The following is an 18,087-nucleotide window of genomic DNA, read 5'->3' as shown; positions in this document are numbered from 1 at the left end:
TGCATTGCCCACTTCATCACTTGAGTCAGGAACCCTGCAATTATTAGAAGCCACTTCCCAGGTTCTTAACTCCTCTCACCTGGACTTAACACAGGATTGTTGGTTATGCCTAAATGCTCAGCCCACTGCTACGAAGGAATAGCTATCCTTGGAGACTATTCACAGACTTCAGATGTAAATAGCAGCAACCAGATAGAGGTAAACCGACCCTAAAATCAGTAATGGGTCAGGCATTCTGCATTGGAAATAAGGTACACTCAGCCTATCACCACCTCTGCAACCGTACTGTAACCCCTACCATGCTGCCCCCAGAAAATGCTTGGTGAGTTTACCCCACACATTTATGGCCTGGTTGTAAATACGACTGATGGCTTACCAGCTCTTTCATCGTTTTGTATATTGTCTTGTGTATCTCCTATGATCTATTCTTTCTTTTTAGAACTCAAGTTCTAAAACCCCAGATATTTTGCTACCAATTTCTTGACTTCTTTTTGAGAGTCTTTTCCCTTACCCCCTAACAACTGAGTGTTCTCTGGTGTGCTGGCTAATTTTATGTCAACTTGACACAGGCTAGAGTCATCTGAGAGGAGGGAACTCCAGTTGAGAAAATGCTTCCATAACTGGGCTGCAGACAAACTTGTAGAGAATTGTCTTAATCAGTGACTGATGTGGAAAGGCCCAGCCCATTTTGGGTGGGATCATCCCTGGGCTTCTAGTCCTGAGCTCTGTAAGATAGCAGTCTGAACAAGATGGGTGGTAGTGGGAGAGCAAGCCAGTAGGCAGCACCTCTCCATGGCCTCTGCATCAGGTTCTGCCTCCAGGTTCCTGCCCTGTTTTGAGTTCCTATCCTGACTTCTTTCAATGATATGGAAGTGTAAGCCAAATGAAAATAAACTTTCCGGGCTGGTGAGATGGCTCAGCAGTTAAGAGCACTGACTGCTCTTCCGGAGGTCATGAGTTCAAATCCCAGCAACCACATGGTGGCTCACAACCATCTGTCATGAGATCTGATGCCCTAGCCGGGCGGTGGTGGCGCACGCCTTTAATCCCAGCACTTGGGAGGCAGAGGCAGGCGGATTTCTGAGTTCAAGGCCAGCCTGGTCTACAAAGTAAGTTCCAGGACAGCCAGGACTACACAGAGAAACCCTGTCTCAAAAAACCAAAAAAAAAAAAAAGATCTGATGCCCTCTTATGAGGTGTCTGAAGACAGCGACAGTGTACTTACATATAATAAATAAATGAATTGTTTAAAAAAAAAGAAAATAAACTTTCCTCCCCAGCTTGCTTTTGGTCATGGTGTTTCATCACAATATCATATCCCTAACTGAGACAACTGGGCTAGACTTTACATATACTCCCTTGCACATGCAACCACACCTTCATACTCACATTGCCTACTTCTGGGCATCTCATATCCCTGAACTCAGGAATGTACAAATCTTATCTCCAATGACAGCTCTCCTGCCATTTGAGTTTTCATAAAGCCAGAAACCTGGGAATCAACTTTTTCTTCCACTCCCTCATATCTAGTAAGAAACCAGGCCTACTTAACCATTTAGGCACTGCAACTTCACCCACAATCCACTCCGCTCCTATTGCTACTGCCCTACACTTGCATTCTAGGCCCCTTCTCCACGTTACTGTTAGAGACTCAGTTTATTTATCTCCTTAACATCTTATCTTTTGTTTAGTTTTTATCATTCTTCCCTAGATACATAGGATGGGTTGCCAATTTGCAACTATAAAGGACCTTTAGGAGTAAAGTTTAGCCAGGCATGTGCCATACAGCTGTAATCTTGGCATGTGTGACACAGAGGTAAGATCAGAGTTTAGGGCCAGTCTGGGCTGCATGAGTTTTTTTAACCAAAAAGGTCTTGTGTTAAAAATGGAAAAAGACATCTGGAACACATCTGCATCTGGAACATTGATGACATCATGCCAAGTCAGTCCTGAACTAGTTACCTCTGAGTTTTCATTAAGAACCAAACCACTTAAGCTGTTAATTTAGGTATGTCTTGTCCCGAGGTTCAAATACATGAAAGAATGTGTTCTCAAGTGGCTGTGTATCAGAAGTGGACTTTGTTCCACTAGAGTCTGCTTGGGGCAACATTGATGTCAATGGTTAAATTTCACTTATTGTGGGGCTGGAGAGATGGCTCAGCAGTTACTAGCACCGACTTCAGTTCCAGATGATGCAGTTTCAATCCTCAGAACCCAGGGCATCCAATAAACTCTTCTGGTCTCTATGAACACTAGGTACACAAGTGGTGCACAGATATACACCCTTACACACTAAAAATTTTTATGAATATAAATGTTTGTAATGTAGTTTACAGAGGCTTGTCAACTAATCACACGTCAGTGTAATGTGGAGGGTTTTTGTATAGCTAATTCCTATCCACAGAAACAGCTTCCTGAAGGGAGCTCATGAAACTCCTCAGAAGATTCAAGACTCTGAAATTTATGACTGAACACCTCTTTCAGTGGTTATATAAGGAGTACAAACTTGCTAGGAGACTCTTTAAACATGCAGCTGCCTTGAGTTTCCTAGGAATGCCAGAGATGCTTGTGAGTCCTCCCCCAGGCTGCTATGTTGTTCCTCAGTTGCAGCTGTCAATCATCCATGTTCTAATAAACCTGTTGGCCCATTAAGCTGGGCTTGGATGGATTTTCTTTGGTCTATTAATTGTCCTCTCTCCCAGAAAATAAAACAAAATCTGTTGACTACACCAAAAGGCAAATTTTGAAGGGAGGCTAAGCAATCTTGAAGGACTGTGACAAACATTAGACAGGGCTCAGGCACAGTTGGGCCATCATCGGTACACTAGAAAAAGGGATACAAGAAATGACAAGGAAGTGTGGGGCCAGCTTTATCATGGTTTCTTAACTACTGCTTTATTGGGACAGTCCTCTTAAAGTGGGTAGACATTAGGGTCTGAATGTGTGTCGTCTACCTCCCCTTCCCGTGCATTGTACTGACTAATCCACAAAGCATCTTTATGAAAATGGAGGTCATTAGGTTGATTGTTGTTAATGACTTCTTCAAATGTATAGCTACTTTTTTTTTTTTTAAGACAGGATTTTACTCTGTAGCCTAGGCTAGTCTCAAACTCACTGTAATCCTTCTGCCTCAATCTGCCTCTCAAATTGGGATTACAGGCATGTGTCACCATGGCCTGGCTGTATTTTCTACTGTATATTATTATTATTATTTGGTTTTTTTGAGACAGGGTTTCTCTGTGTAGCCCTGGCTGTCCTGGAACTCACTCTGTAGACCAGGCTGGCCTCAAACTCAGAAATCAGCCTGCCTCTGCCTCCCAAGCGCTGGGATTAAAGGCGTGCGCCACCACTGCCTAGCGCCACTGTATATTATAATCAAAGGTATTTTGTTATAGCAGCCTAAATTATAAGTTGACTATTTTCAAAAAAGGTAGGCTGAATAATCAGATAACTATGTGGCAGTCTGATGACAGTCACGTTCTCACTAACAATGGGAATATAGTTTAAGAAATGAGTCATCAGGTGACCGTGTTGCCAGGTGATTTTATCCCTGTGCAAACAACTACACAATAGAATGTATTCATACAAACCTAGATGGAATAGAGAAGGGTTTGCTCTGGCAAGTAACCACCCCTCACACCAACATTTCTAGCTTTTAAAAGTTAGCTGCCTTCACCCACAAGTTTGCAGATTTACCACTTCCTTTCAAATTCTCTAATAATTATTCAATCATTTTAGACCACCCAGAGCTCTCAGGAACTCTGACAGGTCTAGTCTTCTCTTTCAACGTGGTAGGCAAACCCTGCTTTGGCAGTAGTCAGCATGATGTTGAGGGCACATTTGTGTCAAGTCAGGTGATTATAAGGGTCTCCAGATCTGTTATTGACCTTGCTTGAAATATTCATATTGCCTTCAATGAAGCAGATGCTCCAACAACTTACGTCCCATCTGTTCTTATACTTTGAGGGTACAGCTATGGTGGATCGGCTGACTTAATAAGCAGTAGTCATCAGTGATTCTCCCACTTCAAAGTCCTTAATTTTAATTTCATTTCTGGGCCAATCACTTGATGACAACTTACTGTCAACCTAAGCAGTAGATTGTGTATGCTTTGGGGCCATAACAAACAAAACAACATGAGATTTAATCAAGCACAAGAGAAAAATGATACATTCAACAGATGTGGTATACAGAAGATGAGGCTGCTTACGGCTTCTGTTACTGAAACACCATGTGGTTGTACTTTTATGAAAAATACACAGGAGAGTGACTTGGGATATTCTGATCTGTCTTCATAAAGGGCAAGTTGCTCACAGTCCCTGAGAGCGGGCACTTAGCCTTGGATTTTCTCCATGACTGAACTGTTTTAGCAGAATATTGGTGGAGAACAAAAGAGAGCGTAATCAAAGTCAGCAGTCAACTCTGAATGGACCTGCTAGAGTCAGGCTGTAAGCCAGCGAGTGCCATTGCCGTCTTCAAGCTCAAGAACAGAAGCTCAATACTAGTCTACGGGAAACAGGCACTTACACAAAATTGTTTTTAAAATAGGAGTTTTTGACACTTGAAGGATTTCATTCCAAACTCTCAATTATATAATTACAAAAAAAAATCCATGTTTCATGAAAATATCCTAACCCTAACATAAAATTCAGATCACTTACTACAAAGTTAGACAAATGTATAAAGAAACAAAACAGAAAGCATATTTACAAATTTAGACTACATGAGACATTGTGAAGAATCTTTAACAACACTCTATGTACTTTTACAAACTACATTTAAAATGATGAATCTGTAAATAATGTGAGAGGTCACAGCGTGAGAACTTTAACCTTTAAAGTCCAAAGTTATGTTGAAGACTTTAAATTAAAAGTAATGATGAAAATTTGCAACTCAGGTCGTGTGATAAAGACTAATTCAAGGATAGATTGTCTAAGAAAGGGCAAACTATTCCTATTCAAGTTAGCCATCTAGTTCCCCATGAGTATAAAATATCAACAACCATGAAGTGGATTAAGCTAATTACAAATTGTGTTAGTTTCTAACAACTAAAGGGGTCTTTGCACAGCCAGCCATAGTCTCTCTACCCTTGTGTAGGCATTTCTGCTACATAGAAAATCCTCATCCAAAACAATTTTCCCTTCACCTCTGTGTTTTGTTTTTAAGTAGAAAATATTTTTAAACAAAGGAACATCTGTTAGAGAACTGCTCTCCCACTGACTCCTGGAAGAGAAAACATACAATTCCCATTTCTTCCTCTACCTACAACCACCAAACAAAGCAAAGCCATCCAACTCTTAATGTAGTGTCATGTAGAGCCTAGGTCTGGAACATTTCATGCTAGTTTCCTGCTATATGCTGAGCACAGTTATTTACATTATTGACAAATCTATTGAACAGAATAGCGCCATCCCAGAGCTTCTTTCAGCAGCAGCTAAAAAAGACGAGAGCAGCGGCGTCTGCGAATGGGAACATCAAAGACCCTTCTCCGTCTCTCCTCCCCTTCACCCTCATCTGACTCATTCTCATCCTCATCTGATTCATCTGATTCATCCATGTCTGCCGAGTCATCATTTTCTTCTTCCTCCTCCTCCTCAGCTTCCTCCTCCATCTCTTCATATTCATCAGGACCCATTTCCTTAAAAGAGAAAACCTTCTGATGAGAAAAATATCCATCAGTTCTTATAATAATTCTATGGCTTAGAACACAAGTAACTAGACATGCTAGGCCCAAGTTTTCACAGACCTATACAGCACAGTCTCGTGATACAAGATGCATCATGGTAAGTAATGCTCAATATAGTTTTAATGGTAAAACATTTCATTAAGATAGTGGTTGTTGTTCTTCACATAGTAGTTGGCAACTCACACACAGAGGTAGGCATACTAGTAACCCAGAATAAATTTTTAATGAACTTATAGTAATATAGTTTATTAATTCTTTATAAGTCTATCTGCTCATGGACACACAGATGTGAAAATATTAATCAGATATGATCTCTAATGATAATTTTTATGCACAGTTCCTAAAAGGTTTTTTTATTGTGTTCCAAAGACACGTCATCTTAATTTAAACATCAGTAGCCTCTACTTTTGAAAAAGAAATATTTTATTTTTTCAGTTGCTTATAAGAACAACAGTCAGTTATTTTCTCTTGGTTCCTGTGGTTGGGTATCTGAGAAGCACTCAATGGAATACTTCTGACTTCAAGTCTCTCATGATGCTACAGTTGAATGGTGACTGGACCCAAGCTTCACCCTCAAGGGCTTCTTCACTCACATGTCTGGGTACCTGGACTGGGAAGGTCCAAATCTCTGGAGCCTGGAGTGGGCACTTCCTTCCACCTTGAAGCTGGCTCTCTATATGCCTTCCATGGCTGCTTCTTGGGAACTGGACTTCTCACACTAGGTCTCAGGACACCAAAGGCACATGTTCCAGGAGCAGGAGAACTAAGCTAAAGGCACACTGCCCTTTCAAACAGCCTCTGCCAAGTGTCACTTTGCTGATACCCTAGAGAGGTGCATCCCTAAGACCACTCAACACTGTAAGAAAAGAGAGATGTGGAGGCTCTAGGACAGGAGAGAGGAGCAGCATGCAGTGTCAGACTGTCTCTTGGAATGCCATTCTGCTTGTCTGCTTAAGCAAGCATCCTCAATCAAGTCGTGGCTTTAACTTGGCTGCCAATCTTCTCTTACACACATTTGAAGACTCAATGAAGAGTCTGAACAACCAGGGATCAGCTGGCCATCTGAGTACTGAGAAATTTAGTGCATGATGTCAGCAAAAATCCCTCCACCATGTCTTTTCCTGCATTAATATCATTAACACTTCTCTGGTCCCTCTTTTTTAAGACAAGCTCTCGTGTACTGAGAGTGGCTACTCTGACCTCATTTATAACTGTTCTCCCCTTGTTCTCTGCACTCAAGCCTCCTTAGAGTAAACACACTAAGCCCACAGTTGCCTAAGAACCTTCATACCAAGTACTTCTTGGCTGAGTCTTATTCCACAAATCCACTTGGCTCACTTCATTCTTTCTGTATTTCTACTTAGATATTACCAAGGTCTTTCCTGACACATCTTTAGAACAGAGCCCAACAGGGTACTCCCTTTAACCCTGGCTTTTTCTCTACCACATTTGTTACTTGACCCAAAAGCACATATTTGTTTGTTTCTTCCAATTAGAATATAAAATCCAAGGCAGGGGTTTTGATTATATTGTTTGCTACAGTACTCAAACACTTGTTGAGAGAGCAAATGAAAATGTAGGAGAAAAGAATTGTGTCATTTAGGATTTATTATAACACAACAATAACAATCAGAAAATACACAAATGTGATTTTTATGTTATTTCATTATTTTTAACTTTAGATTTTTTTTTTTTGAAGACTTCAAAATTTTGCAGGGAGTAAGTATAAAAGGAGGGATGAGGAAGGCTTTGGAAATCCTAAAACATGGTTATCAGGTAGTATCATTATTGTATTAATGAAGAAAACAAGAACTATTAAAGGAATCAACTGTGGTTAGAGTGAGAAATAGTCAGATGATAGTGTACTATCCAAACAGCACATAAGAGAGGAACAGAGGAGAATGGACATAAAGAAGCATCCAGAATGTTCATAGTGCTCTCAATCAAGCACCATAAATACCCTACCCAGGGGCATCATTAAACTAAACAGAGAATATTTAAAGTGGCAAGTATAAAGGAAAAGAAATTATGAGGCCTAGCAATTAATCAGACTGGTAGAGGACAAAAAAATGCAAAACACAATCCAACTTCCATATCAAGGAAGATAACAGAAATAAGAGATGTTAATAAATACAACCCTACTGTCTTTTTTATGTTGATTAAAATAAGTCACAATTCTCATTTTTTTCTAATGACTCTCCACCTTTGAGAAAACACTTTCTGTAAAACAGGTCAACTACTTTTTCTTGTGGTTGAGTAGAAACTAAAGCTTTAAATAAATAAAATACAGTTGAGCAGATTGAACATGTAAAGGGTTTATTTATTGTAATTTTAAAAGGAACTGATACTATTATAAATGCCATGTTTTAATTTCTAATATTATAAATACTGGCATGACCATGTAAACAGGTTGTTAGGCATCAATGGTTTTTATACATCTAAGGGGGTGATGAGACCCAAAGGCTTGAGAACCACTGTCTTTAAGTGAAATCCATACTTTACATCCACTGAAACAAATATTAAAGACAAGCAACAAAAGGATCCAACTGACCCAGCTCGACTTCCTGCCCATGCATACCTCAATGCTCTTAACTCAGGACAAGGAATGTTATTAGAGATGAATAAGAAAGAACTGCTTCTATAAACAGACAACAATACTAAACACCGGCACACAATTATGTAACTTTAAAATGCATGAGGCAAATCTGACAAGAATAAAGTAAGCAATGGACAAAGCCATTGACTAAAGATTTCAACAATAATCTCTTCAATGGCTGAAGTAACAAGTTTAAAGAAAGAGCAATAAATATACAGATGACTTGGCAAACACTGTCAAACAATCAGCCAGCTTGGCCTGTCATTTATAGAGTAATTTCTCACATGGTAGAGTAGACATTCTTTTCAAAGACACAAAGATCATTTAAGATATAGAAAGTCTTCACATAATTTGGGGTCATAAAACATAAAAAAAATTAGCAATACAAAGTAAGTTCTCTAACCACAATAATATTAGAAATCAATAAGCAAAAAATAACTAAAATCTTCCAAACACTTGAAAATTAACATATTTCTATGCAGTCTTAAGTCAGTTACAAGGGGAATCAGAGTATTTTGAACTAAATATCAACCAAAATATAACATATCAAAATTTGTACAATACAGCTACAACAGTGCTTAGAAACAGGAAAGGTCTATAATCAATAATCTACACTTCTATCTTTAAAAGCTACAAGAAAAGTAAATTTAAGCCAAGGTAAGTAGAAAAGAACTAAAGACAAGTGCACCAAGCGCTGAAATAGAAAAAAGCAAACTACAGAAAATCCATCAAAACTAAATGTTGATCTTTTTGAATGATCAATAGAAATGTTGTGGCTAAAAAAAAGGTATAAATCACCAATATTAAGAATAAATGAAGGTTATCTGACTACAGCTCTTATAGCCATTAAAAGGATATCAACAGAATATTGTGAATAACTTTATGCTAATAAATTCAACATTTAGATGAAATGAACAAATTTCATGAAGGGCACAAATTACCAAAACTGAAACAAGAAGGGATAGAAAATATACATATTAAAGAAATTAAGTTCATATTAAAGAAATTTCCCCATAAACAAACTCCAGTTCTAGACAGCTTCACTGATGAATATCCACCATTTAAGGATAAGATGGTACCGTACTCATACAGGTTCTGGGCTAACCAAGAATGGAAGTCTGGTCTGGTGTAGGCCTGGTGCACACATCTAGCACTTGGGAGGCTGAGGCAAGAAAACAGTGAGTTTGAGGCCAGTCTGGGCTACATAATGATACACTATCTTAAGCCCTCCTCTCATCCCCTTTACCCAAGAAAGAAAATGGAAGTCTATTCCAGAGAGTAGCAAGTTCTCCATGCTGGGAACAACGTTACTCTCAAAGGTAGACTAGTACAGGTAGGTCCTTGTCACCACACTGCATGCAGTGCACAATGGCTCAGCATCATTCTTATCTTTCAAAACAGATTGAGAATGGGTCTTCTTTCAGGAAGGTGAGTGGCTTGTCCACTTTTCTACAATTACCTCAAACCTACCCATTCTAGGGGAGGGTATCATCTAAGCATTCAATGTCCACAACAACTCAGGTCCATTCTGAATATATTATTCTCAAATCTAACATAGTATTTCACACACTGCAATCATTTTACGGCCCATACATTAGGGCTACTGTTGTACCTATCACAAAGTCATCTTAAGAATGAGATTTGTAAAATATGCCTGCTTGACTTGAAAAACAATCACAGAAGACTTCTAAAAGTATATTCCTACCCAGTAAATCCTCTATAAAAATCTCTACAGGATACTAGTTTATTTTACTAAGTTGGGAGTATTATCAAAAATACTGTAGGAAATTGTTTTCCAACTCTTAATGACCAAAGTCAATTGTAAGTGGTCTGACTGGTCCTTCACATCCTCTAATATATTCAGGCCACACAGCTATTGCTGGGAACAGAGGGAAAGAGGTTTAATCTGCAAACTGAATAATAGTAGGAGGGACTAAGATAAACATGCTGTTCATCTTCCTCACCGTCATACAGCCCTAAGATACTTCCTCAAATGTCTGCTTTTTTTTTTTTTTGGAGGGGGACATCATTATAAACTACTTATCTACCTAAACAAAGATGGTCTTTAGAATAATTCTACAAAGTCATTTATCCAGCACTAGAAAAAAAATTTAACTTACCAGTCGGGCTACAGACACCCTGAATGTTGGACATGCCATATGGAATCGGGGGATGGCAACATTAAAGACCTTGTCCTTAAAGTACAGAAAATGGAAGGTATAATACCCTTCCATATAGCCTGATGTTGTAGAAAATGTGGTACAGCTTGTGTATTCGTATATCCGACCTGGACTAATAATTGGAAATTCACCTGCAGAGAAAACAGTAACAATAAAATTCCCTTCTTCCTTTTAGTGAATACATCCTCCAGATGCTTTATAAGTAGTTAGAAAGTGAACACTGCACAATTAGAAAAACCAAAGCCTAAGAGATTACAACAGAGTGCTGACGTGGAACGTCATGACAGTCCATCCCTTTTGACAGCTACTTTTGAATCAGATTTTTGGGGCCTGGGACTTTCTGCATGTGGAGGGCAGAGGACAACATGTAGGAATTGTCTCCCTTCCATCACGTGGGTTTCAGGAATGCCTTTGTCTGCTGAGACTTCACCAGCCCTTGACATTTTTTTATTCCCCAAATTTGCCACAAGGCAGCAGGTGTGGAATAGCTAGTAAACAAAATTTAAGAGGGACACTCTATTTTGTCCTTCAAAGTTGACATAATCTTTAAAACACAAATAATAAAAAAGTGTCACAGTTGAGACAGTAGCTCAAACAAAGGTAAAGGTAATAGAATTCTATAGCAGCAAGAGACTAAACCAGAAGGCTGTGAGACGCATCCCTACTGTGCAGTCTGGAAAAAGATCAGTTAGATGCATCCCTACTGTGCAGTCTGGATAAAGATCAATTACAGGGGAGGACCCTCACATCAGCAATCAAATGACAAAACATACACATTTTAAATATGATTTCTTAGCACTAGATTCTCTGTTTGTGAGATTTATTTTATATTTCAGCCAGAGGTGGTGATGCACACCTTTAATTCCCTCACTCAGAAGATGCAGGTAGATCTCTGTGAGTTCAAGTCCAGACTGGTCTACATAAAGATTTCCAGGCAAGTAAAGTTACAGTAAAACCCTGAGTCCAAAAATAAATACATAAATAAAAATAATAAAAATTTGTATTTTAATTGTGTGTGTGTGTGTGTGCGTATGTATACATGAGTACAGGTGCTCACATAGACTAGAAGATGTTGGATCCACTGGAGCTGGAGTTACATGTAGTTATAAGCCGCCTAATATGGGTGCTAGAAACTTAATTTGTATCGTCTGGAAGCACAGCATGAATAACAAAGGAATATTAAATCTGTGCTATTAATTTCAATATCACTTCTAAAATTGATAAAGATTACCAACATAAAATTTATTTTCTTACTGTCTTGTGCCTCCTAACTCACAGAACATAATAATTACAATTAGAAAAATTAAGAACACAAGAATAACAATCAGGGAACCCTAGATGATCCACAGAAAGGGACATCAATCCCTAAATAACTGAGTTTGCTATGGTTTTAGAAAAGCTGACATTTCAGGGACTAAAATGATAGGCTAATGACCTCCACTAATTACATGTATAAGTAAACTTATAAACAGTCTAAATTTTCTTTGAAACAGTTGACCAAGAAATATAAATCTTGGGTGACATACCAACTACTCCAGGTCCCTGGACTTCTTCCACATCCCCTTTAGCATTTGTTATCCTCCAGTAGCGACTGTCCAACTGACAGGCCTTCTCAGGAAGAGCATCCCTTGACATTTCAATCCTGGAGAAAAGAGCAGGGCAGAGATGTATCTGTCTTCCTTTTTTTGTTTCTTTGTTTAAGTACTTCAGCATTTGAGTTAATACCATGAAAGATTTCTAGCCGGGCAGTGGTGGCACACACCTTTAATCCCAACACTTGGGAGGCAGAGGCAGGAGGATTTCTGAGTTCGAGGCCAGCCTGGTCTACAGAGTGAGTTTCAGGACAGCCAGGGCTACACAGAGAAACCCTGTCTCGAAAAACAAAAAACAAACAAAAAAACCCCAAACAAACAAACAAACAAAACCCCCACATTTATTCATTCATATAAATCTATTCAATGAAATTCTTTTTTTTTTCTATTAGCTTCTAAAAAGCTCAAAGCAAAATGTCACCGATTACTGGGATCACACTTTGACTCTATTTCTACAGGCTGACATTTCCTTTCTCTAGGAATCTGCCTCTATTTTTGTGCTAAGTATCCTGTAAAGGTAGGAAGGTATTTCTATTTTAAACAAGCCTTAATTTCAAGCAGGATCTAAATAAAAACAAATATCTAAACTATGCTTGGAGTAATGGGTTATCTTTCTGCCTACGCACAAAATATTCCTAACTACAGTAATTAAAGCATTTGGTTTTTATGTTTCATCAAATCAAACATTTAATACTATGTATGATACATATGAAGCATACCATAAATACTTATTACATTTTAAAATTAAACATAGACAGACCACATGAAATTTTAAATGCACAGTTTTCTGTCTGGCAATGGAATAGCTTCTTTTGTGTGTGTGTGTGTGTTTCAGTCCCGTTTATTCTCTCTCTTTTTTTTTTTTATTGGATATTTTATTTACATTTCAGATGCCATTCCCTTTCCCCATTTCCCCTCCCTAGAAAACTTCTATCCCATACCCCCTTCTCCTTTTTGCTTTTATACAATTTTTTAAATGTTAACCAAAGGTTTTATAAGTTTGGTAATGCTCAATATCAATCAGAAGTGTAACCTAATACCCAACCTAGATATATCAACTATCTTTGACTGGTGGAGACATGTGAACATCTGCCTCCATGTCTGGCCCCCCCTCTCTTTCTCTCTCATCACCTAGCTCCTCCTTTCCTTCTCCTCCTCCTCTCCTTACTCTTTCCACCTTAGCTCCTCCTACATATCACCCTTCCTGTTAAAATAAAACTTTTTTCTCAAAATACAGTTAGAGGGCAGGGCAGTGGTGGCGCACGCCTTTAATCCCAGCACTTGGGAGGCAGAGGCAGGCGGATTTCTAAGTTCGAGGCCAGCCTGGTCTACAGAGTGAGTTCCAGGACAGCCAGGGCTGCACAGAGAAACCCTGTCTCGAAGAAGAAAAAAATAGTTAGAGTATAACTATACCAATTTATGTCAGTAAGGTGCAAGATAGACCTAATACCCAGTCCATCATTTTGTTGACTAAGCAGAACCTCTGTCATCTCTCCTAAATAAAAGACTTAGTTATGAACCTGGCTTTTTTTTTTTTCTTGGCTTTAGAATGAATGTCAGCTGAAAACCATGGAATAGCTTCTCGATTACATTATAAATCTAAAATAAAGCTTTGACAATTACAATCTAGTAGTTGTAATTCCTGCAGTTCTTGCAGTATCTGAAATAATAATTTACATTCAGGACACATGCCAACCCCTCCCCCCCCCAAAAAAAAAACCCATAACTTGTCAAACTCCTTGTGAATACTGTATTGTTGAGAATTTATTAACTTTTCTGCAAACTTCAACAAGAAATTATTTTTCAAAATGTGCCTTAGCAGGATGGTGAGGCAGCTCAGTGGATAAAGGTACTTTTTGCCAGACCTAACAACCTGAGTACCATCCCAGGATCCACATGATAGGAGAGAACCAATTCCCATAGGACACTACCCACACAAGCACACACAATAAATTAAAAATGTAATTTAAAACATTTAGGTGTACTTAAGAGCTAGGGAGGGGCTGGAGAGATGGCTCAGAGGTTAAGAGAACTGGCTGTTCTTCCAGAAGTCCTGAGTTCAATTCCCAGCAACCACATGGTGGCTCACAACCATCTGCAATGAGATCTGGTGCCCTCTTCTGGCCTGCAGGCATACATGCAGGCAGAACACTATACATAATAAGTAAATAACTCTTTAAAATAAATAAATAAATCTTAAAAAAAAAAAAAAAAAAAAAAAAAAGAGGCGGTTCAGTGTGCACAAACATAAAGAGTGATATCTGAAGCCCCAGAACCTACTTAAATATTGGGTGGGCATGGATGCCTTATAAACCCAATGCTCAAGAAGACAAGATCCCTCAAACAAGGTAGATAGTTGATCTAAATATATTGTCAGCTCTAGATTAACTGCAAGACCTGCTTCAAAAACTAAGGTGGATGGTGACAGAGAAGGATGGATGTCAACCTCAGGCCTCCACATATCCATGTTCCCACACATATGCAATCATACACACAAAAAAATAAACATAATTTTTGTTTGTTTTGTTTTTCCAGACAGGGTTTCTCTGTGTAGTTCAGCTGTCCTAGAACTTATTCTGAGGACCAGAGCAGCCCAGCCTCAAACTCTCAGAGATCTGCTTCTCTCTGCCTCCACAATTCTGGCATTAAAGGAATGTGTCACAACCACCTGGCTTTATCATCATCATCTTTATTAACATCATCATATAAATACAATTTTTAAAACAAATAAAATAACCTTAAATGCACTTCATGGCTGGGATTATAGCTCAATGATAAGAGTACTTGCCAAACATGGACAAGACTCTTGGTTTGATTTGTAGGTCCATAAAACAAAATAAAAACAAAACCCATAAAATTCATTTCACAGATCATGTCCAAATGGAAAAGAGCAACCAGCCATAGGATACTGGCACTTTAGCTGAAAGATGAGTCTGATGATTCAGATATAAAATGGTCCACAAGCGCTCATGTGTTGAAGATTTGTTTGGTTCTTCTTTCTCTGCTTCCTGGCCACCATAAAATGAACAGCCTTGCTCTGTAGCATTATTCTACACTTCTAGGATATCCTGCCTAATCACACTTGGACCCAGAAATGAGAAAGCCAAGTGGCCATGGGCTGAAGGCTCTGAAATCCTGGTTTACCAAAGTTGATTCCTCAGGGTTTGTCATGGAAACATACTGATGAGCACTTACAAGTCTCACAAGTCTCACCTGATTCGGTATGTGAAGAAATAGTGTGGCGGGTGCACAGAGCTGAGTTCTGGCAGAAATGATGTGGACACTGAGACTGTAATATCTCCAGTTGTTGCTACACACTCTGGGTCATGAATATATCTAGCAAAGAAGAGAATTAAACGTGTTTAATTAAATCAACTAGCTTCTATTCTTACAAGGTTTAAAGATATAAAGAACAATACCTTACTTATACTTTAAAACTTTAAGTCATATTTGATAGAACCCTATTGAACTTGAACTTTATAATAGTGGAAAACCTTGGTGCCTCTGGTTCAGTATAGATAGCAATCAAAGATCCATGGTCAGTGATTCAAACCATGGATTAGTAATCAATTTAGAAACCAACCAGGGCTTCTCTGGGTTTTCAGTGCTATAAAAATTTGGGAGACTTCTGAAAACTGACTATACTATTAAATGGTGACTATTGACTATGAAAATATATAAGAATGTAAACATATTGAGCCTCTTATGACGCATACTTAACCTACTATTTCTGCCATGAAGGCTACTATGAACTAGTACCACCTATAATCACCTCTAATACAACATCCCGTTACAGATAATCAATGTTTGCCAGGGGTTATTGACTTGCTATTCATAATAAACCTATTGACTGGCAAACTTTCTTGTTTTGCAAAGAGAAATTATGTAACTACTATCAAGCTACTAAATCACATTTAGCTTTTCCTCATGTTTTTTCAAGATGAGATTTATTGGTTGATTAAATGCTTGAATGTCCTGGCTTTGATATGAGAATGAAACAGGGAGATACAGATAGTGAAGTTCATTTCTTAACCTTCCTTCTCATCTCATGATAGATATTTGCAATAGATAGCCTTTTCTGACTTACAGTTGTTTCAATCGCAAAAGCCCCAAGTGAAATGTAAATACCTGAAAATCTGGTCTCTGATGATGGGGAAACCACCTGATACAACATTGTTGACATAGGATGTAAACCAGTCAGTAAAAGTAGCACCTATAAACCAAGAGAATGAGTACAGAAAAAAAAATCAACAGAGGAAGCAAACAACTATAATTTTGCTGTGTTTAAGGTATGATACCAAAACTAGAAATAGTTGCAGGTCTAATTCTGCTAGTATTCTATTGGACAAATTTCTTTTCCCAATTCTTATTTACTATGACTATGGTGTATGGCCAATTATGTGCATCTGTGTGTACTTGTGTACACACATGCAGAGGCTGAAAGACATCCCATCCCTGTTCTATCACTCTCCACCTATTCCCTCGAGACAGGGCCTTCCTTTCTATGTGGAGCTAAGCTGGCATCCAGCAAGCCTCAGTAAGCCTCCTGTCTCTGTCCCATAAAATGCCGAGGTTATAGCCATGGGCACAAGCCCATGGTGGGCAAAAGCCATACTGAGCTTTTACATGGGTACTGGGGACTTGAACTCAGATCCTCATGCTTGAACATTAAGTACTCTTTACCCAAATGAGCTGCCTCTCCAGACCTTCTGTTCTCAATTCTATCTACATTATTTCCTTTGTGTTCCCTACCACCACCATTCCCAGCCCCTGCCAAACTCCTGTTAGGGAATTCTACAGATATTTCCACTTGTGTTGTTTTTGTTTGTTTTATACTCAAATTGGTTTTGGTACGGTGATAAAAATATTTGCCTATTAATTTCATACAGAACAAAGGAAATAGTTACATCTAGGGAAAAAAACATTAAGAAAGGTTATCAGACTCCTACTCTCAATGATCAAGATTCATCTTAGACACATCCTGATATACACTGAAAATAGTGGCACCACCCAGGCTCAGTCTAGACATCCTCCAAAGACAAGGCATTGTAGAATTCTCAGCACCAGATTACTACCCAAGTGGTCAAGCTGCTCATTTCTACAGACTCAGCTGCACAGTAGTCCTCCATATCTCACTGATCAACTCAAAGCAGAAAACAATTACTTACTATTACATCAGTCCAGTCCATACTATCTGTCCATGATATACTAAACCTCATCATTTTATTTGATAGTACAGCTAAATACCTAGCATGTGTGTGTGTGTGTGTATGTATGTATAGTACTTAGTTAATATTGTTCAATGAATTTCTTTGTAATCTGGTTTCAATTAACCCAGGTCTTTACTAAGTATCAGATGCTCAATTTCTACCACTAATTATGTTTTTTAATTTTCAGACCTTAGTATTTGTTGCAATGATGGTTTATTTTGTTTCAAAGCAGAAAAATATGAAAATGAAAGAAAGAAACTCAGAGCCCAACAGCAATTTCCTTATTGACCAGAAAGCCTTTAATTAAACTGACCAGCACTGCTGAAATAAAGCTGTGATGGTCATCTCTGAAAATAAGCTAGACCAAGATGCCCATGAAGACAATTAGCACAAGCATGACATTGTGATGGTGCTTAACTTAGAAACAAGACACTGAGTTGAATGAGTTGTGTTTAAGTCAGAATGAGTTGAAAGCCAAAGCCTAAATGGAAAAGCTTGCACAACATGTGTAACATGAGACCTTCTCAGATAAGTGAAGTCTATCACAAACCCGGACCATGTCACAGTATGAAAAAAACAGATACTCATTTTCTGCTCAAGGTTCAAACTGGAAGGTAAAATTAAAAGAGATCTTGCTCTACTTAGTGCAGGGGAATTAAAACTGGGGCCTTGCACATGCCAGGCACAGAGTCAACCACTGAGTTGTCCCTTAGCATTTTGTGTATTATGAGTATATAGGGAAATGCTTGTCAGAAACTCCTTTAAAAAGCAGAATCAATACACAGGAAGCCTCTGCTAGTGAGCAGAGAGTCTCAGCAGGATG

At 38.6% G+C, this 18,087-nt stretch overlaps 1 protein-coding gene across 2 annotated transcripts in view; it reads right to left on the bottom strand.

The window, feature by feature from the left end:
* Nucleotides 1–4,125: 4,125 nt before the first annotated feature.
* Fbxo3 (F-box protein 3) overlaps nucleotides 4,126–18,087 on the bottom strand; it is a 34,073-nt gene continuing 20,111 nt past the window's right edge. Inside the window, exons 7-11 of one of the 2 annotated variants that reach the window (XM_034494362.2) lie at nucleotides 16,183–16,267; nucleotides 15,268–15,390; nucleotides 11,989–12,104; nucleotides 10,403–10,593; nucleotides 4,126–5,638 (exon numbers count right to left, since the gene is read on the bottom strand). In XM_034494362.2, the coding sequence (XP_034350253.1) occupies nucleotides 5,435–5,638; nucleotides 10,403–10,593; nucleotides 11,989–12,104; nucleotides 15,268–15,390; nucleotides 16,183–16,267 (719 nt within the window). In that variant the 3' untranslated portion in view covers nucleotides 4,126–5,434. Of the gene's footprint in view, nucleotides 5,639–7,985; nucleotides 9,445–10,402; nucleotides 10,594–11,988; nucleotides 12,105–15,267; nucleotides 15,391–16,182; nucleotides 16,268–18,087 lie in introns of those variants that run through there. The other variant, XM_034494364.2, reaches the window with a different exon arrangement.

Source organism: Arvicanthis niloticus, chromosome 2 (assembly GCF_011762505.2).
Source record: "Arvicanthis niloticus isolate mArvNil1 chromosome 2, mArvNil1.pat.X, whole genome shotgun sequence".
In the NCBI taxonomy this organism is placed as follows: domain Eukaryota; kingdom Metazoa; phylum Chordata; class Mammalia; order Rodentia; family Muridae; genus Arvicanthis; species Arvicanthis niloticus.
The sequence above is the reverse complement of the archived record's forward strand: the minus strand, read 5'-3'. Positions and strand labels throughout refer to the sequence as shown.